Below are 22,778 nucleotides of genomic sequence, written 5' to 3' on the forward strand. Positions count from 1 at the left end.
GGAATGAAAATCCCCACATCCATAAAGCATCTGCACAAATTTCTTGGGTTGACAGGGTATTATCGCAAGTTTGTTAAGAATTATGGGAGAATAGCAGCACCTCTAATGACATTATTGAAGAAAGATGCATTTTCATGGACTCCGAAAGCAACAAAGGCCTTTGAACATCTTAAAGAGGCAATGTGCCAAGCACCGGTCTTAGCTACACCGGACTTCACAAAAACCTTTATTGTGGAATGTGATGCTTCAGGAAATGGAATTGGTGTTGTTCTAATGCAAGATGAAAGACCCATTGCTTTTGAAAGTCATCCAATCAAGGGAAAGTTTTTAAGCAAAGCTATTTATGAGAAGGAAATGTTGGCAATACTCCATGCACTTAAGAAATGGCGACCCTACCTAATGGGAAGACACTTCAAGGTAAAAACGGATCATGATAGCCTTAAATACTTTTTAGAACAAAGATTATCCTCTGAAGAGCAACAAAAGTGGGTCACAAAGATGTTGGGTTATGACTTTGAAATCATCTACAAAAAAGGGAAGCAAAATGTGGTGGCAGATGCACTCTCAAGAAAGGATGAGGATGTGGAAGCATTGTTGTGCGCTATTTCTATCATCCAACCAGATTGGATAAACGAAGCAAGGGAGGAATGGAAGAATGACGAAGAAGTGTGGGCACTTATTCGAAAGCTACAACAAGATTCCAGTACTTCTGATACATTTAGCTGGAAAAATGATTCGTTATGGTACAAAGATCGCTTATACCTCTGTAAGAATTCCCAGCTAAAACAAAATATTCTTATGGAATTGCACACTTCTCCCTTAGGAGGGCACTCAGGATTTTTAAAAACTTACCACAGGGTTAAGAAGGAATTTTTTTGGGATGGCCTTAAATCAGATATTCAAAAGTTTGTGGCAGAATGTTTGGTTTGCCAACAAAATAAAGTTGAAACAATTAAGACACCGGGTCTATTACAACCTTTATCCATTCCAAGCCAACGTTGGGAGGAGGTATCAATGGATTGTATCACAGGTTTACCCAAGTCTGAGGGAAAGAGTGTCATTATGGTGGTAGTTGACAGACTTACCAAGTATGCACACTTTTGTGCATTATCACATCCATTTAAAGCCAGTATAGTTTCTACTGCATTTATGGAAACAATTCAAAAGCTACATGGAAACCCAAAGATTATTGTAAGTGACAGAGATCCCATTTTCACTGGAAATTTTTGGACAAAATTATTTTCTTGTCTTGGTACTCAGTTAGCTCATAGCTCATCTTATCATCCTCAATCTGATGGGCAAACTGAGATAGTAAACAAATGTTTGGAAGGATATCTTCGTTGCTTTGTATCTGATAAACAGACACAATGGGTCAAATGGTTGCCTCTGGCTGAATGGTGGTATAACACTTCCTTTCATACAGCAACAAAAATGACCCCATTTATGGCACTTTATGGGTATCAACCACCATCCATCACATCATATTTAAGAGAAAATTCTAAGGTTCAGGCAGTGGAACATCACATCGAACATCAACAACAAGTCCTCCAACTCTTAAAGGATAACCTTGTGTTGGCACAGAATAGAATGAAACAACAGGCAGATAAACATCGCAGTGAAAGAAGTTTTGATGTAGGTGATTGGGTATTCCTATGGCTACAACCATATAAGCAAATTTCCCTCAAGAAAGCTAAGAAGGATAATAAATTATCACCAAAATATTATGGTACGTACAAGGTGTTGCAAAAGATTGGTACTATGGCATACAAATTGGAGCTTCCTGCAGCTTCTCGATTGCACCCAGTTTTCCATGTTTCATTCTTAAAGAAGGTTATAGGCGAGAAGCTCCCAGTTCAAACAATATTGCCAGAACTTGACGAGGAAGGAAAAATTATATTGGAACTGGAAGCAGTTATAGAAACAAGAACTCGATAGCTACGAAATCGATCAATTTCATAGTACCTTATCAAGTGGAAGAATTTATCTGCTGAAGATTCCACATGGGAGGATGAGAATTTTATGCAGAAGTATCTAGAACTACTCAAGCGTTGAGTACAACACTGTTTTGAAGGCAAGGGGCATGTTGGGTCCCTATAATACTAGTGATTACCCCATTATTATTGTAGTTATACCCCTTATTTATATTGTTATGCCCCCATTGCCCCCATATTGTTATTAATGTGCCCATAGAATCCCTCTATTGTTATTTTTGTGGCTTTATATTATTGTTACGTCGGCTGGATTATATTGTGACTCCTTAGACTCCTATATATATAAAGGAGGTTTTGTCATTTGAATCATCAAAGAATTGTTCATTTATGTAATGTAAAGGAGGTTGCCCCCTCGAAGAGGCTGAATTCTAAGGCGTTGATCTATCTTTTCTATCTTTTCTTTAGCTGGTTTCATAACATTATCGCAGGGTGCCTGATGTATGGGCTTTTAGTGTGTCCGCCGATTGGAAACACCAATGGGAAAAATGCCAATAGTAAAATGTCGTCAGGTTAAATGCATGGTTAATATTTTTTTCATATTTATAAGGTTTTTTACCACATATTATGTGGAACCGAGACCCTCGATATTAAAGAAAATTGACCCACCTGCTAAACTTGTCATTCATTTAGAACTGCCTTGGAATTGAGAGATTTATCGCCATCATATATAAAGGATTATCTGATTCTGCATTGGAGAAAGGGAGAGGATTAGCAGAATAGTTCATAAAACATCATGAACAATAGTAACCTGACCTAGGAGCAGGTCAGGACCTCAACTTGAGCAGGAGAGAGATTCCGAGAGGGTGTAGAAAGCCCAATTATCCAAATTGGGTGTTCGGATAGGCATTTTTGCATGACTTCCTACCAGGATTTCGGTGATACTGACTATTTATGAAGACGAGCTCTCCATTATTCGTCCATCTTCCAGCTTGGAGGTATAAGGATTGTAGTTGAATGTTTCTTGTACTTTTATCCCTTTTTATGCCACTTAATGAAAGAAGGCCTCCCCACTATTGAGCAAGGCCCAGAGACGTAGTCCAAATTGGACAAACTCCATAGTCAAATCTTTGTGTCATGGTTTCTTTCTTATCATGTTATTCCCACATTGTTTTATGTGATTTTAAGCTCCATGGTTTATAATATTTGTTTCATGTAATTATGATGTATCTATAAGTAAAAGATCTTGGGTCACACACATAAACAAATTCCATTGCACCATTTGACAACAATATCAAGAAATATTCTCCCCAACCAAAGAACTCAAGCACATTATCATTCGTTGGGTTGAATCGCCGCTTGAAGGTAAATTAATTGGCTTTGTTGTCGCTGACCATTCTGTAGCATAACTCTAATGGTATTTATAAGTTCCAAGGCTTCTCACTTTCATGTGCTTATATTCATATTTTATTTCTCCATCTTTAAAATTCACGGCAATATTTTGTTTCCATGAGATGTCACATAGTTATTTGTATTTCATCTAATCTCAACAAGTTTATCAAAGGATTTGAAGGAAATTTTTTCCTGCAAAACCTTGAAGTTTTAAATGCTCCACTATCCTCCAAACTTTAATAACTCATTAAATCCTATGAAAACCCTTTTCCGTGACTTCCCTAGCTATTTTGTCTTACAAGAACATTAAAGGTTTCCTTATAATTTAATTCGCTACTTCCATATCTTACCAACAAGTTCATTTGAAAAACTAGGGTTTCACTCAATATGCATGTTGTTTTTCCGCCCATTGAAACAACCTAGGTCATTACTACAACAAACACTCCAACCAGATGTTATACCATGGCTAGATGGATGATATATTTTAAGTCTTTTCACCGTAGTGATTAACATATTATTTTTATTTTATTGCCTCGAAAAGTGCAAATTCATTTATTAAATCGTCCCTGACCATTTAATAAGTTGATTCCCTTTAATCAATCGTCATCTCAAAACTATGTCGATACCAACCCATGCATCACTATGTCAATGCCAATCCATGCATCAATGTTGACTCACATGTGAAATGGTTTTCACTAATAGTTCTATTGTTTCTTATCTTTGTTGTGGTATTTCTATTAAATACTTTTATATTTGGGTCAGTTTGTGGACCAGTGGGATGTTAGGGTGCCTCACACAAAAATGATCTAGGTTCATTCCCTACTTGACAAATGGTTGTATTGAAACATAGAAAGTGAAGGAACACGTGTTTTGGGGCTCTGCTAACAACATGTTCATAACTGAAATTCAACAATTAGGTTATGTTTTTTCAAATCTGATAAATCTAGAGACTTTTTTTTTCTCAGCAAATGCTAATTCTATTAACTGTAAAACAAAGTAAAAATACAAGGGGGCGAAGCCTCGGGAATCATCCTCCGAGAGCACTCAGAACAACATAAACTATCCCTTGTGAGGTAAAAACCAGATACATAAGCAAGAGAGCAGATATAGCCACCAGGAATCAACCAAGGAAACATGAGGACGAGGTGAAAACCGTCTGTCTAGAGCATATGACCAGAGCACGAGACCATTACATTGCTCAAAATTCCAGAGACCATTACAATGCTCAAAATTCCAGAAGAGTTTTACATTACTAAGCAACATAGAGAAAATTAAGTCCGCCTGTCTGAAGATTTCCGACCCGAGCTGCGTCCAAAACCGCTTGAGCTTGATCATGTTAGTCATCCTAAAACAAAAAAGGGAAGGGCCCAGATGGCCTCAAAATGCAGCGTCCTCATGCTGAGGTTCCTCCACCACCAAACAGGCGTTATCCTTCCATGCATCCTCATGTCCAACATCTTCATCGCCTAGATGCCTCATCAGGGGACGTGTGTCACTATCCATCTCTTCTTGAATCCTCGAGACAGCGGTTTCCAGAGGCCGAGAGGCACTGGGAGCCTCGCTCCTTTCAAGTCTCTCCCCCTGATCTTTCACTAGACTTTCCTCTGCAGTAACCTGTCTGTTGCTCTGACTACTGGCTCTTTTGAAAGCTTCCTGAGAAGGCTCAGACATCAGGCGCACCCGAATTGGAGGCGGAGCTTCTTCTTTAGAGAAGATAATGGTGATATTGGCAGTGATTACAGGTCTATTCAAATTGCTCTGAAAAGTGAAATGAGTTGTTTGGAACCCATGATACGGAATTGGATTGTGAGCAGGATCCACAGAGCTAGAAGTCGGTCGTTTTCCATGCCCTCCGCGACTTCCCTCGGAAAGACTCCTCTTGCTGTGGTGCACCATGATGAGGAGAGTCCGCAGAGGCCAAGACCGGAGGGTGATGAAACAATCCAGAAAACCGAAAGCAGAACCCAGAGAGAGGTTACACAACACAAAAACCAACTTAAGACACAGACGGCAAGACTGTAAATGCAGGGAGAGCGACGTAGGAAAAGTAGCAAGGGAAGTTGAAAGCTTTCCAAAGTTTCCAGAGACCAGACCGCTATCTAAACTCCACACTTTCCCAAGCCAGAGGTGAACAAGAAACGGAATACACAAAGAAAACTCACCGTTGTTTGCAGAGAACAGCCAGCCTCCGAAACCCACTTCTGGCTTTAACCAGAGACACGAAGGCAGGGCGCTTACAGTGGTAATGAAATCCCTGAACGCCATGGATAAAATAACCAAAGCCATACCTTGGATGGGACGAGTAGTAAATGCAGAGAGCGTGCCAAATCTTTTGCTCTGCAAATGATCCCTCAAGAACCGAGTGAGCCGCTTGAATGTCACACCCATAAACCAAATAAGCTTCTGGAGAATCGCGCGGGTCTGCATCTGGAAGTACCAAGCGCCTCCATCTGTCCTGTGAAACATTATGACACATTGATTTCACCTGCATTCGGGTCTGATAAATCTAGAGATTGAATTTAATAGTTGGGTTTTATTATTTCAAATATGAAAAATCAACAATTTGTTTCCTTTTTTCACTACACTTTTCAATCAACATAAATTCAAGAAATAAGTTCTCTTATATCTCTCGTATGAAATTAATTGACATTTGAGTTGTATTATATTTATAGATGGATGCTAATCAACGACTCGATTTAACCAAAATTTGTGTTTTCTCTAATTTCTTGCAATCAATAAATACAAAAGAACGAGGAAGGGTTGTGGCTTCTTAACTAAAATATTGTCTAAAAGATCTTCTCATTTGAATTTGTACTAGTTCTTCAATAAAAATTATATAGAAACATTTACTAGACAATTCTTCCTCCCTGGAATAAGTTAATAGGGTGAATTCATCCTTCATTCTTTGGTGCGCTCCTTTGTTTTATGCTATAATATTATTATACATTGATGAATTATTAATATAATTGATGATGAAGTAGTGTATTTGTGAAGCAATGGATTAAAGGGAAAGCTATGAAGTAGGAGAAAAGATGTGGAGAACATGTGGCATCAGGGAAATGGAAGTGGCAACATGCTCGAATATGGGTAGGGATATAATTAAATACTTTGGATATGAAAAAATAATTAAATATGAAATATGTATTCACGAACATTGGATATGCTAAAAAGAAAAGAAGAAATATTCCTAAAACTTGAGATTATCTGAAGTATGCAATTTAAGGACATGGGAGATTTCTAATAAGACTCCAAATTTTAATGGGCCAATAAAAATCAACATAATAAATTATCTATAAATTATATAAATAAAATGCCAATAAAAATCAACATAAAAAATTATCAATAAATTATATAAATAAAATATCTTAGTTACCTATATCAAAGATTTAAAAAAAAATAAACATTTTTCCTTAAACAAATTATTAATATGACATATGCATTCACGAAGTTTAGATATACGGAAAAGAAAAGAAAAAATATTCCTAAAACTTGAGATTATCCGAAATATATGCAATTTAAAATAACAACAAAACTCCAAATTTTAATGAACCAATAAAAATCAACATAATATAATATTTATAAATCATATAATAAAATATATTAGTTACCTATATTAAAAAAAAAAAAAAAAACAAAAAACAAACAAACACATTTTTACTTAAACAAATTATTAATATTTACTTATGAAAATTGTATACCTTATTAATACAATTAAGAAATCTTAAACATATTTATTTTGACTCTTAAACATATCAATTTTCACTTTTGATTCAAGATCATCAAAATAGGACAGATATAAGGGCCACAATCTGCGCATAATGATGCTCATGAGAAGTGAAATGGGCAACTGAAATGTGGAAATATTTAGAGAAAGGCCCTTGACATGTTTATTAATAATAGAATATCCCTAATCTAACCAACATGACTAACCTTTGAAACTCCATTCGATAATTTAATTTCTCTTTATTAATATGGTCAAAATAAATGTTAAAAGTAATAACACTAATTTTAATTTCATTCATTTTGAAAAGAAACATGGAAAATAATATAAAATATAAATATGATCCAAAAAAATTAAAAATATGAACACTGCTTTTAATTGTATTTTACATTTTTATTTAGCAAAGGGGCAATATATGGTCTTTTCCCTCCTTCAATAATTATTACAATATATAGTTTTGGAATCACTTTTCCACTTGATCACAAATTCTTGATATATTGAGAGAGTCATTTCTCATGCCATATATATTGGAAAATTATTTAAAACATGATGAAAACTATATCACTTAGAATATTTACTCATTTTAGTGTCTTCTTGAAAGTCTCTATCCAAACAAACCTAATCACTATAATAAGTTTTAAAATAATTATATTATTGATTAATTAATATTATATAATATTTAATTAATAAAAAATATTATTATGAAATGTTTATTTATAATTATTATTAATTAAGTTTTATAATTAAAATTAATTTTAATATTATGAAAAAAAACATTTCATCAGCCATAATAAAATTATAATTTATATTCTTTAAAATATAATTTATAAATTAATAATTTTGATTTATTTAAATTTACAAAATAACACTATGAAATCACTATGTTTTATATATGTCTTAAAAAAATATAAATATATATGTATTAAAAAAATATGAATATTTAATGAATATTTGATATCATTATATTTTTATTTATTTTTATTATCACATTTACTTCACTGCATCTTTTCTTTGTTGATTTAAATGTTATTAGTGTGAGCGAGTTCCTTTTATATTGGGTTTGTATTTTTATAACTTGTATCACTTGTTTAATCAAATGCATACCTTTCTTTTAAGTGAAAGATTTGGGGGTGGGATTCAATCTACTTATATTTCTACAAGCCATCAATATAATTTCTATAGGTACAACTATGACTTTGACTAGTAATTCAAGGTTTCTCTATGGCTTTCCCCAAGTCTACCAGGGTAAGTGTCTCGCACGAGAATTAAACCTTTTCCAATGATTGTCTAACTCATGTGGTTTGGAAAATTTCTTATGATACTCGTCACCCAAGTTTTTGCTCTTGTAGAGTGGCATATTGGCTTATTCTAATAAAGTTAGAAGAATAGACACCCCATGTGGGATGCCTCAACTCTTACCAAGTTGCAAATTTCTTACTAAGTGTCACCTTGCGAGTTGTTGGAACTACTCTAGGGGTTATAGTGGTAGTCAAAATTGAAGTGATTAGTTACTGATTCCTCTCTATAAAAACTAAAATACAATAATACTCTAGGATCACTTGTTTTCTTGTTGATGATTCACACTCTACACTCTCAAATGAGGACCATATTCCCACTGCACATAATATGTCTATATATTCATGAATAAAAATCCAGAATTAGTCTTAAAATTTTAACTGCAAACCATAGTGTTTGAAGGAAAAATATTCATAAATTATGAAAGAGAAAACTAAGATCATAACTAGGTAGAAAATTTTGAAATTTAACAACCATGAGATAAAACAAATAAAACTTGAATGAAAAATCTCACATTAAAACTTTTAACAATTTTCATTATTCTATCTCCACATAAAAATAACAAACAAATTGACATATTTATTATTCCAAAGTTAACCTTTCTTCCATTACTTTATTGTTGAAACATTCTTAACAAACACATTGATATATTTATGATTCCAAGATCAACCTCTCTTCTATTGATTTATTGTTGAGACATTCTTAAGGAAAGATGAGGTAAGAATTGGATTATTCAATTAGAAAATGGAGCCCATATCTTTATATTAGTAGTGGCAACAAAGAAAATAATGTGTTAAATATTCTTATTGGGTTCAAATAAGAGACTATAGATTATTTTAAGGAAAAACACATGAGGAAAGGAATAAATGAGGGATTAGGTTCTTAAGAAGATGTTATTTATATTTCTCAATGTTTTTCATTTTAGTGAGAGGAAATAATGTTGAAAAATATAGGTTGAAAACACTAGAAATAATAATTTTATAAAATGTTGAGATGCGAAAATGCATATTTAATTTATAGGCTTGAAGCTATACACAAATTAATTATGAATGTATATATTTTTGAGCAAATATTATTATTTAAAGTAATTATTAGTTCATTTTTTAGGCTTTTTAATTAAAGTTGTTATCTAATTTATACTTTATAGTTTATGGAGAGGTATTCAAAAAGTTTTCCACTTACGGAATTATGGTTGATTAAATTATAGTATTTAAAAAGAAACAAAATCAATAATAATAATTTAATTTAAAGTTTAAGAAGCTTTGTGTGTTCTACAAATGAGTATGACAAGTGGCACATTTAATTCTAATTTATTATTTAAAATAAATTTTAAAAATAACAAATTAAATGAGATGCATATTAATAATGAGTGTTTATATATATATATGTGAAATGGTCCTTTTCCCTAGTATCTAGCAAGATTGAGATTTTTTTGTTGTTTAATATACATTTTTGAATGAATAAATGAAATTAGCACTCTCAAAAGCCCTTGCACTTAGATTCTCCGGATTAAACAACTTAAAGGGATCCCATTATGGGTATCCCCAATTCAACCTAGCTATATAATAATAATAATAATAATATTTTTTTTAAGGTTATGACCAAGTCTGACATCAAGGGATTTCCTTTTCATCCAATAGATAGGTAGGTCCAACTCAGCTTAATTACAAAAAAATAAAAAGAATAATGGAACAAGGGATCACGATCCCATAATGGGTAGATTTGTCTTTCGTCCAATACACAAGGAAGTCCAACTCAATTAGGTTTTTAGCTAGGGGTTTATCAAGAAGTAATGTGTTGCATAAAAAAATACGTTAAAACAATTTTCTTTTTTTCTTATATAAAAAAATAAAAACAACAATAATAATTTATTTAAGTTTATGACCAAGTTCCGCATTATATTGGTGTGATTCCTTTATTTATGGAACAAGGGATCTCCGGATTAACTAAACAACAATAATAATTTGTTAAACAAAGTCTTTCGGTAGAAATCACATGAGAAAATTTTTGGCCGACACGTTTGGAACCAACAAGTACGATTTATCACGAGAACTTATGACCAAATTCCACAATATATTGGTGTCGTGTCTTAAATTCCCTTATTTAAATTCCCTTTTTAAATTCCCTTATTTATAGGACAAGGGATCTCCGGATTAACATCCGCGTACCGATTTCACTAGATTTTAGTACGAATATGTTACTCCCTGGAAAGTGTTTGCTAACTAATATTATAACCCATCCAGATTGGAAATTAAGCGCACTAACATAATTGTGGGAAATTCCATTACCCGCCGGAGTAAAAAGGAAGTGCATGGCTCCCACTCTACCCCAACCTTGCAAGCCACAAGTCTACCAATTCTTATGGGATCAAAATAGAAAGCAATTACAGAGATATAAATAATCGACTCCATGTAAGTTTAGATTTTAGATTCTAAACTCAACTCAGATATTTTAAAGTTAAAAAGGAGATTGCTGCTCAATTTCTTTTCAATCTTTCTCGCAGATTTGTGTTTAACAGCTACCATATTTGTGCTTAACCGCTACTATCGACATTTGGTGATTTCAATTGCATGTCATAGCAGCTTTGTGAGAAAGCGCACTGCAGATTTCTATAATTGGTATTCTTTCAAAGAAACATCGTTTCAGAGATCAACCGCCTCTACGCTGCAGATTTCTATAATTGGTATTCTTTCAAAGAAAGATCGTTTCAGAGATCAACCGCCTCTACGCTCCAAGGTATGTAGAGCAAAATTTTCTTTCTTTTCTATAAACTCATGCATGGCTTGACGAAAATACGCTGTCCTCTATGGTGACACATAACCCCCATATTTGCGTGTCGGCCTTTTGATTCAAGCGCTTTCATCCAAATGGATTTTCAGCTTATTTAGCCATGCTACGGTTGCTTTTATTCTTTTCTCTCGTCCACTGTGGGCCTCAATCACTGGTTTTACACCGTAATACTCATTTCCAAATGCGCCATAGTGCTATCGCCAAATTCTGTAGCAGTCGAAGGGGAAACATCGTTCAGTCTCGGGCCCTTGTGATAATATGTACATCATGCCTACTCTGTCCCTTTGTCCACAGCTCATGTGTAGCGCTTCGGAACCAATAGCTTAGCTTTCTCCCCGTTATCGTTGGGTTCCTTTAGGTTAAAATCATTTAGCCCCAAACCATGCCCTCATTTCTCTTCTGCAAAATTCAATTGGTCAGGATCGAGATGAGTTCGGGTTTCCCTCGAAAAATGCTGGCAAAGGATCCACTGTGAAATTGGCTCTTTCGCAGTGGATGTTACGCTATTCGGGCCTTTCGAACTTATAATTAAAACAATGAAGGCCGATAGAACGTTGAACACTTAAACGGACCAGCTACAACCCCTGGTTCAGGTTTGAATAGTAAGTTCAGGTTTTGAATAACTTATAACTGTCTGGCTCCAGAGTCCAGGGGGTCCAGGGTTTTGGCTAGAATATTCTTACTAAGTTTTCTTTTTTATTTAAGTTTAAATTTCTGGATGATTTCGTTGATCAAATGAGCTGGTGTTCAGCCCCAATATGATTTCTCCATTGTGGTTCCTGCTCCTTCCCACTGGCACGAACCCCTTTTCAGGCTTGTCAAACTATAACACATATAGATTTGGTTTCCCAGATCTCTCTCAAAACTATGTATTTTTGAGCTATGTTTGTACCTCTGACTCCTGGAGCTGCTACAGGCACATTTTTTCTCAAAACTATACCTCTGAGAGCTGCTCCAACACATTTTCTTCCATTAAAACAAATCATCTTTTCTTTAAAAGTGTAATACTGCTGCAGTTCCTAAACATTCAGGTTCGACTTTCATAACCACAATCAAATGGTTACTTATAGATATTTGGTTTCCCAGGTCTGGGGTCTAATCTCTCTTAAGACTATGTATTTTGAGAGCTGCTCCAAGTATATTTTCTTATGAAAACTATGTACCTCTATGTTTATACCTCTTACTCCTGAGAGCTGCTCCAGGCACATTTTCTTCTCAAAACTATATACCTCTGAGAGCTACTCCAAACATATTTTCTTCAATTTAAAAAAATAATCTTTTCTCTAAATAAGGTGTAACATTCCTGCATGATCCTAAACGTTCGACTTCCATCACCATCAGCGTTCAACACGTATTCAGCCACAGAAAACTTCAATTCTATTTTGGTAGCCTCGGATATCCTCCTGCCGAGCCCTAATCCCCAAAACTCTCTATCTCTCTCACCTCTATATGCATTTTAAAATATTTTACTTAGAAATTTTCAACTATGTGAAACATCATAGAATTACATTTTGGTAATGTTATCAAGTGCAGTAAAATAGACAATTTCTTATATGTAAAAAATTATTAAAAATCTAGAATAATTAGAAACTAAACAAAAATAATTTTATATTAAAATATACCAAACTCAAAACCTAAAGAACGGCATCCCGGTAAAACAGAACAATGCGTTCCATTTGGTTCTGAATTCTGCATTACCTTCCGAATTAAGTTATAATTCCTGCATTACTTATAGACCATTTAAATTATGTTATAATTTCGAGATCATTTACGTACAGATTTCAAATGATTTCTAATTTCTTACTGCATGCCTTACTGACAGAGCTGATGCCTGCATGCAGGTTCAAAGGACGATGCCTCCAACATTTTATGATTGGATTTCTAATCTTCCACCAACGTCGGCTTGGGAGGAATCTCAGTCAGACGTGGACATTTCTTCTCTAGATTTCGCCGATTCCCCCTACCTGACACTCACAAGTTCGCTTCCCCACAACAAGAAAATCAAAATTGATAAATTTGTTATGAAAAGAGTTGATGAATCAGGGCTGCTCTACTTTCAAGTGGAGATGTCATTCTACGAAAACATTAATTCTCCCTTTGGACTAATCTACAGTCTGGGAAGTATGCCTCTCGCAAATTGGGATCATTGCAACATCAAGCCCCTCCACTTCTTAGCGATTATGATAGAATATATATTTTCAGATACATATAGGATTTCCAGGGTTTCTATACTTGAACTCCTCACCCATTCAGTCGTTCTGCAGATTCAACGTCTTTTCAGCTCTGCGTTTCTAGCCGCATGCACCATCGCCCACAGGAAAGAAAATTTGGTCGGAATGTTACAGTTTCCCGAAGAAGAGCTGGACAGAGCCATTATGGGAAGCAAAATCGATTTTCTGACAGCCATGGGCAACGATGGCGTAGATGAGCTCATGCTCATGGTGGCATCCACTTTCACACAAGACTATTATGATGGCAACCGTGACGATGAGGCACGTGCAGTGATGAAACCATTTTCATTCTCAAAGAGCTTAAAATCTGATCCTGGGTCTTGGATGATAAGAACCTACACTCCCCTTCTTCTCATGGGTCTTGGATGTAACAAGGAGTTCTGCGACCAGACAAAGGACAAGTTGCTTCACTATGCCTTAACCCTAAATCATCTGCAGGCCGTTATTCAGCTCCGATACACCGTTGAAATATTTCCAGATTGGATAGATGTGGAGATTCACATCCATAATGTGGAGTGCGACATTACTCCATTTTCATTTCATCAGTACCCAGAGAGAGAGAAAGAACTGAAAGAGTTAGGGTTAAAAAGCGAACGCCATTTTCCGTCACAGATCTTCCTATCAATTTCTCCCTTACTTGACCAATCCAATATCCTAAATTTTTCGCGGACTAAATCGTGCAAAGATCCCGGAACCATTAGATATCAGTCTGAGCAATCCATGGGAATCCGGAACTGCAGCTGGAAATTTTACCAGTCAGAGGAAAAAGCAAATAGTACTGGAAAGCTTGGATGGGCTCTCCACGATAACGGTACAGGACAGAAGATTGTGTCCATGACAGAGCCAAATATGGACAGCAAAAATTTGAACAGGTTCAAACGAAGCCATGCATGGTTCAGACATGAGAATTGCTCCTCTTTGACAAAGAAAGTGGGTGTAGCGTTCACAGATCATTGTGGGCATTCCTTCACGTGGAGGGTGAACAGAGATTTAGAAGGGCAGACATTGAGATGGCTCTTGAGCGGCTTCATTTGTTTGACTTACTGGCCGGTTCAGTATGATACTTCTTACTGCGAGAATATATGCCATGAATTTTCTCAGCACATTGAATTTAAACCGGTAAGAAACTCATTTTTCTATAGTTCTTTGCACTGTCTGCTCCAGATGTATATGAAATTTTTGAAGAGCATTTTTCTTGCAATGCACACCGACTGTTCTCTTTACAATGACCTTTCAGCATAGGCAGTGATAATTTTTAACTGTCAAGAAAATTTTTAATTATTATTTTTTGTTTACTGTATTTGATAGAATGGAATCTCATGTTTGCCAGTAAGTCATTTGAACACATCGTGAGAGCAACAATCTGTTTAATTTATTGGCCTTCCTTCCTTTCCCTGCACAAGGAAGCTCAACATTTGCGACCTCTTAATTTTTTTTCTTAAATAACATGGAAATCAAAATTTAATATGAAAAAGGAGAAGGCAAAAGCTGAAGCAAAGCAGCAATCTGTTTAATTTATTAGCTGCCTTCCTTTCCCTGCACAAGGAAGCTCAACATTTGCGACATCTTAGTATTTTTCTTAAATAACATGGAAATCAAAATTTAATATGAAAAAGCAGAAGGCAAAAGCTGAAGCAACATAAATATAAATGGTTGAAATGTTTGGACGATAACAACTAACAATTTTAATTTTAACTATGTAGCCTTTTTCACACTTTATTGAATAATTTGAGGACCCATGGTAGGAGTGTTTGAGTGTTAATGCTGACTTTTTCTTGGATTGGTTTCAGGTACAGGTTAAGCCTCATTTTTCATTATCACTAGCTACACCAAAATCCCTTGCAACAACTCCTCTTCTTGCATCCAATATGATTGTACCAATCCACCCTATTACACCTCCCCTTGTTTCATCCATTGTGGTTGCACCAACTCCCCCTACCACAACTCCCCTTATTTCATCCAATGTGGTTGCACGAATCTCCAATACCACAACTCCCCTTGTTTCATCCACTAGGGTTGCACCAGCCCCTTGTGCTACAACTGCCCTTGTCTCATCCACTATGGTTGCACCAGCGCCCCCTACTACAACTCCCCTTGTCTCATCCACTTTGGTTGCACCAGCCCCCCCACTACAACTCCCCTTGTCTCATCCACTTTGGTTGAACCAACCTCCCCCACTACAACTCCACTTTCATCAACTTTGGTTGAACCAACCTCCCCCACTACAACTCACATGATTTCATCCATTTTGGCTGCACTTGTTGACCCTGCACTTTTTGACAATATACCTAATGACCCTACACCAGTTGTTGCCTCAGAGCAAATTATCAAGTCGAGTGCACAGTCTACTAGTCAATCTCCATCATCACCTAAGTTAGCCAAGGTGAGATAATGTGTTAATGAAATATTTATCTATCATGAATGGAATTTATTTTAGGATTTTTTATTAAATTTCATGCTTTGATTATTGTAATTGTAGGAGGAAAACATTGAAAAGAGGTTAAGGAAGCGAGAGGGTGCAAGAACCTCACAACATCTAGCTTCATCTATAGTAAGTTTTCTTGGCTTGAATTATAAAATATCATTTTGTAAGCGTGTTAATTTATTGTGGAAAAATATTATATGAATGTTTTTTCCTTTTTTTAGTCTCTCAAGGGATAAGTATCTCCATTATGTAGCAATATTTAAATATTTATTAGGAGCGAGAGGAGGATAATTTTCTTGGCACCTAGTAGCTATGAGGGCAGAATCAATCAATGAGTGACCTATTATGTATCTTAGCCATGATGTTCCACTTTTTCCCATGAGGTGTAATTTTATATCTAAGGTACTGAATGCCATCCTTCCATGTTTGGGATATATGTGTAGTACGGATATCTATGAACAAATATGTGTTTTGATTGTTTGGTGGAGCAATGATTTGGATCAACAAGCAATAAAATATGTTTTTTTTGTTGAATACACATGTATATTTTATGGTTTCTACTCATGTCTTTAAGGAGGTCATTTGGCTTAAAAACATCATTAGAAGTGGGGCTAGGTCATAGAGTTGTTATGTGGTTTAATGTGCCGGTAAAAGTGCATTTCTTCTTCTAAGAATTTGAATTTCCGTGCAAAGAAAAAAGCATATGGCTATCCAACACCATTTCATGAGGTACATGGTATAGGATAAAAATGTGATATTATATAAAGTTGGCACTTTATAGAATTTTGCATATGCATTGATGAAATCAATGTGTACATGTAAATTCAAATGTTGATGTGAATCCAAACGTTGTCCCCCTAGAAATTATCTCATAGTTTCATCCATTCTCCCTTATCCTCATGAAAGGTATATAAAAAATGGGATTAGGTTGTGACATGTGTCACACGCCTTGTACTTTTGTAGAAGATAAATTAATGATTACTAAGTTGTAGCATGTAAAAATTGCTGATTAGTAATAGGGAATAATTGTTTAATGATGGGGAATAAATGTAGATTGTTAGCAAGAAATGAATATTAAGTAGCATTAGTTGGCCAAATAAACTGTACTAGCTTCCATCATCTTGAATTAGAAAACCATAAATGGTTTATGGTTTTGTAATTATTATTTATTGAGTGGTAGGGCTTGAGGAAAACAAAGTGTGTGAGTTTTCACTTATTATTATGTTGAAAAAAAAATTCTTCATAATCCTTATGTTGTTGCTAAAAATGTTGGTAAGAGCAAAGTAACCTGTATCACATTATAGCCATTTAGTGGCTAAATAATGAATTGGGCATGCTTTAAAGTGTGCATTTTTTTCCTCTTTCGAAGGTATTTCTCTATGAAAACATTGTATAATATTTCTCTATTTATTTCATTTGTTTTTTACATTTCATTTGCAACTATTAATTTAAATTTTCACCACATTCTTCTCTCTCAATAATTAGTGTAAATGGTATATTCCTCCTGCTTCCTAAAAACTATATTCCTCATGCTTCCTTTCAACGTATAAACATTAGTAAACACTACCTTTTAGTAATGAAAGTATATTACTTTAAACTATATTGGTTCATTGCACACGCATAATCAAGTTAATATTCTCAAAGTTAATGACTTCCATTTGTGTAGATTCATTCCAAAATTCAAACTTTCTCATGGTAGTTGCCATATACATCTATATTATATTTGGTGAGCCAAATAGGTTGACTAAATTTCCCATGGTAGTGGCCATATACATTGATCTTATAATTGGTGAACCAAATACAAGGTTGACTTTCAATTGGTAGAGTGCCTTTTTGAATTTTCAGTGGAATTATATCTAATCAAATAAATGGAATTATATGTAATCAAATAAATAAAAGAAATTATTGATGATTCATAACTTGAAATGGAAATTTTATTTTATTTTTTTTTAAATGAATTAATAAATGGAAAACTAAGTTTCGTTTACAATTTTTTTTTGGTAAAGTTAAATTTTGGTTTGATTTATTTATTTTGGAATGAGTAAGTAAATTTTCTTTTGTAAATTCAATTTGGAAAAAAAAGTCAACTAATTGAATATATATATATATATATATATATATATATATATATATATATATATATATATATATATATATATATATGTGAATGAATGATTAATTACTTTCTATATTATAGTTTATTCTATGTAAGAGTCTTCCTAATATATAAATCATACTTTTTATAAAAGTTATACCTTTCACTAAATTCTAGGAATTTTAACAATGTTCATATCCACTAAAAATTACCACCCCTCCTTTTTTGTTCTCTAGAAAAACAAATAACTTAAATATGTAAGAAGATTTGAGTTTTTTTTTGGAGTAAAGAGTGGTTGATTTTCTTGGGGATCCTTGGGGATGCACCTTGTAGCTCTGACGATTGAAGCAATAAACGAGTGGCATTTTATGTAACTTTTTCATGGTGTGCTATTTTTCCATGACATGTTATTTTGTATCTAGGGTACTAAATACCATTCTTCAATGCTTGGGATATATATGTGGTATAAATATTTATGAGTGAGTATTTACTTTGATTGTTTGGTGAGGCAATAATTTGGATCAAAAAATAATCAATTTTCTTCATCAACTACAAATTTAGATTACATGGCAATTACTCATGCCTCTAAGGAGGTCATTTGGCTTATGAAATCATGTTTAGAATGTTCATAAGTAAGGCTAGGTGATATAGTTGTTATTTGGTTTAATGTGTGGTAACAATTTTGTTCCTTTTGCTAAAAAATGAATTATCATGTGAGGAAAAAAATATAGATAACCAATACAATTTCATCAAAGGACATGGTAGATGATAGAAATGTGACATTGTATAAATCTCACACTATTGGAATGTTGCAACTGCATTGTCAAAATCAATGAGCACTTGTGAATTCAAGTGGTGATGTGAGTATATGGACCTTATGGTCCCTAGAATTTAGCTCAAGTTCCATTCAATATATGTTATAGTTTGAGAAGGTGTATGACAAGGGGGAGAATGTTGTGATATGTTGGTCATAAACCTTGTATTTATGTAGTAGAGAAACTAATGATTACTAAGTTGTAGTAGAGAATAAATATTAAGTAGTACCATGGAATAATTTTTCAGTAGTGGATTAGAATAAATGTAGATTTCTAGCATGAAACAAACATTAAGTAGTAGACTTGTAGTTTTTATCTTGTGGAACTATAAAACTATAAATGGTTTATGGTTTTGTAATTCCTGTTTATTGAGGAAAACAAGTGTGTGAGATTTGACTCATCCTTATGCTCACAAAATTTATTTACAAGCATTATGTTGTTGCTAAATAATGTTGTTGAAAGAGTAGACACTCTATAACCTACTATAACCATTTAGTCACTAAATAATGAATGGGGTATGTTCTAAAGTGTGTGTCTTTTTTTGTTTTTTGTTTTTTATTAGAAGTGTTTTCTCTATAAAATCATTATGTAATGGTTTGTTATTTATTTCATTTGCTAAAAATATTTTTTCATCAAACCACTCAAACTAAAATCCTTTAACCATTTTATAATATTTTAATTGAAAAATCTTTATATATTTTTAAAAGTAAAATTGAAAACCTAGTGTATTAAAGGAAACTTCTGCCTACTTAATATATGTAAAAATGAGAGTTTATATATTTCTTAAATAGTTAAAAATCCTTATAATTATACATTGTGAAATAAATATCTAATATTCTAATAAATTTGGAAAACATAATTTACTTAATAAAAAAACATAGTTTTTAATTGTATCTTCCAAACCAACATAAGGGAATAAAGTCCTTATTTCCAAGCTCCATATCCTCAATCAATTAGTGAACTATGTCTTTCTCCTTAGAATCTTCTCGAACCTATTGGATTAGTATTCTTATTCTTTGGTTGAAGGCTCCTTTACTCAAATTGACAACCATATATGAGTTACTTTGTTCAAGTTAAAAAATTTAGAAAAAAGTTATTCATCATCTTTATAACTTTTATAATGATTAAAAATAAATTGAATAAAATCTTATTTTTCTCATTATTTCATGGTTATATGTTTTATTTTTTAGTTTATCTCTCACTGGTAGGATTAGTTATTGGTTAAGATGTCAAAATCACTAATATCATCTATAAAAAGATAATATGATCAGATATTTGAACCTTAGATCACTTATCTACAAATTACAAATAACTTTCATATAAAAAATATGTTAATAAAACAACCTATCACCAACTTTATATATATATATATATATATATATATATATATATATATATAATTTCATTCTTAAATCAATACATCTCTATATTAGTTCTCAATTATATTATTTCTAAAATTATAAAAAATTTACAATACCATTTACACTTTCAAATTCCAAATAAATTATTTTAAATTTACAATTATTTAGTTAAAATAATATTTTATATATTACAACATATTTTACATACTACAGCATTCCTCGGACAAAACTATACGCCATGAATTTTCTTAAACATAATGAATTTAGACTGGTAAGGACCCCATTTTTCTAGTTATTTGTACCATGTACTCCAGATGTATATGAAAACCCAGACGTATAAGAAAATGTTAAAGTGCTTTTTGTCATGATATTGTTCTCTTTACATTGGAATTTCGGCATAGGCCGCGATAAATTTTACTGAGAGGGAATAATTTGAATTATCTTCTGTTTACTGTATTTGTATTTGATGGTACGGAGTTTCCATGTTTATTTTATATTTGAATTATTTTCTGTTTACTGTATTTGTATTTGATGGTACTTAATCGCTTAGCCTAATCAGGTTAACGAGTTTCTTGGAAAGTTTTGGAAATTTAGAGAAAATTTGACAAGGATTTTTGTAAATCTAAATTATACTTTTTAAACTTCAAAGGTTTTTAAAAAAGTTTTGTAAATGCATTTAAATCTTGTAAATGTTTTTAAACTTCGTTGTAAATGTTTTTAAACAATGCATTTACAAGATTTTTTTAATTTTTTTATCCAAATTCAGTCACTTTTAACTGTCCAGACAATTCCTCCACCTCGTTATATGATTCCATACAAAATTTCCATGTTTATATTTTTTCTTTTGTCAGGAATTTATTCCAGCCAAGTCGTTTCAACTCATCATGTGAGGAGCACTCTGTTTAATTTATTCGCTTAACATATTTAAGTTAAAGAAATCATCACTTTTTTCATTAAATAATTTAGATATAAAAATTACAACGAAAACTGAAAAAAAACGTATAATTTATTTATATAAAAATAAATTATATAGAGGTTATAGATTTGTCATTGATATAGATTTTATAGAATAATTAAATTATAATAATTGAAATATTTTAATTTAAGTTTATATGATAGAAATTTTTGGAGTCTTTTTAAGAAGTTGATGGATAAAATTGTGATAATGAGTTCCCCAGTATTACACATTGACAAGTATAAGTACATTCATGATTTGATAAGCATTCTTATAACCACTACACAAAGTTGTTAACTCAATGTGCATAGATACAATCTAAGGGTTTTCAAGAAATTCCATTGTTACTTAACCATGTAGGGTGTTTTGCAATTTATTCAATGATTTGAAGACAAATTTTAAGAGTGCCAGTGTTGAATTCTCTTTTTGTTGTTCCAAGTCCTAATTGAATCTGCTATAGTTCCCCTTGTTTCTTCGTCTATAGATACATCAGTACCCAACTTTTTGTTGTTCCAAGTCCTAATTGAATCTGCTATCGTTCCCCTTGTTTCTTCCTCTATAGATACATCAGTGCCCACTCCTATAACTCAGCTTCATTCATCCATTGCAATTGCACCAACCCCCCCACTATAAATCCCCTTGTTTCATCAAGGATGGTTGTACCAATCCCCTCTCATACAAATCCCCTTGTTTCATCCATTATTGTTGGACCAACCCCCTGTACTACAAATCCCCTTGTTTCATCCAGTGTTGTTGTGGCTATTGACCCTACACCAATTGTTTCCTTATAGAGTCTTGTCCAACCAAGCACTCCTCGTTCTAGTCAATCTCCATTACCAGTGAGATCATTTGCTAATAATTTATTTTTTTCTATCATGAATGGAATATATATTATGGAAATTGATTACATTTCTCGTTTTTATTCTTGTAACTATTGTAGGGGATCATTTGCTAATAATTTATTTTTTTCTATCATGAATGGAATATATATTATGGAAATTGATTACATTTCTCATTTTGATTCTTGTAACTATTGTAGGGAAGCACTGCATATAGTTCAAGGCCACAGAAGAAAGCAAGACACAAATGATATATACTTTCATCTTTGGTGAGTTTTCTTGACTTGAGTTATAAATTATCATTGTGTAAGTGCATTAATTCATTGTGGAAAAACTTATATGAATTTAATTATATGAATTTTGTTTTTTTTTGCAGTCTCTAGAAAGACAAATAAAGACAAATATCTCAGATATGTAAGAAGACTTGAGCTTTTGTTGGGAATAAGAGGACGATCATTTCGTTGTGAGATACACTTGGTAGTTGTCACAGTGGGAGTAGTGAGTGACCTATTATGTACCTTTAGATATGATGTGTCATTTTGGCCATGGGGTTCTATTTTGTATCTATGATACTCAATAACATTTTTCTATGTTTTTGCACACACTTTGATTATATATCCTAGGCATGATGAGCCATTTTTTTTTAAAATGCATAGTTGAGCCAATTTTGGATGGATAAAGTTCATGAGACATTTTATAAATCATTTTTTCAATTTTAATACTATTTTTCATTTATTGAAGTGTTTTTAATTTCAGGTTTATGAATGATTATGATGGTGATTACTAAGGTATTTATGTTTAAATACTTTCTTGTTAACTTTAAGATTTACTTTTTCATGTTTATTTGCATTCTAATAACAATCTTTTACTCAAAGATTTTGAAAAATATATTGTGATACCTCCATAGTGTCATGACGGCCAAGGTGAAGG

At 33.1% G+C, this 22,778-nt stretch overlaps 1 protein-coding gene across 1 annotated transcript; it reads left to right on the plus strand.

The window, feature by feature from the left end:
• The first annotated feature begins 8,231 nt into the window (after positions 1-8,231).
• Positions 8,232-22,266, plus strand: LOC149160648 (uncharacterized). The gene is made up of 5 exons (XM_089434670.1): positions 8,232-8,286; positions 10,841-11,073; positions 12,969-14,477; positions 15,149-15,154; positions 22,225-22,266. Exons 1-5 carry the CDS (start codon positions 8,232-8,234, stop codon positions 22,264-22,266), a joined length of 1,845 nt encoding a protein of 614 aa, XP_089290796.1.
• The last annotated feature ends 512 nt before the right edge of the window (positions 22,267-22,778 follow it).

The sequence above is a fragment of the Pinus tabuliformis genome, chromosome 5_2, assembly GCF_031772625.1.
Source record: "Pinus tabuliformis cultivar Carrire ecotype Pingquan chromosome 5_2, CPIR1, whole genome shotgun sequence".
Classification (NCBI taxonomy): domain Eukaryota; kingdom Viridiplantae; phylum Streptophyta; class Pinopsida; order Pinales; family Pinaceae; genus Pinus; species Pinus tabuliformis.

Coding starts and splice junctions, on each gene's coding strand:
- LOC149160648 (XM_089434670.1), top strand. CDS start 8,232: ATGACTTTGACTAGTAATTCAAGGTTTCTCTATGGCTTTCCCCAAGTC. Junction 8,287..10,840: donor CTTTCCCCAAGTCTACCAGG/GTAAGTGTCTCG, acceptor TCTTTCTCGCAG/ATTTGTGTTTAACAGCTACC. Junction 11,074..12,968: donor AACCGCCTCTACGCTCCAAG/GTATGTAGAGCA, acceptor GCCTGCATGCAG/GTTCAAAGGACGATGCCTCC.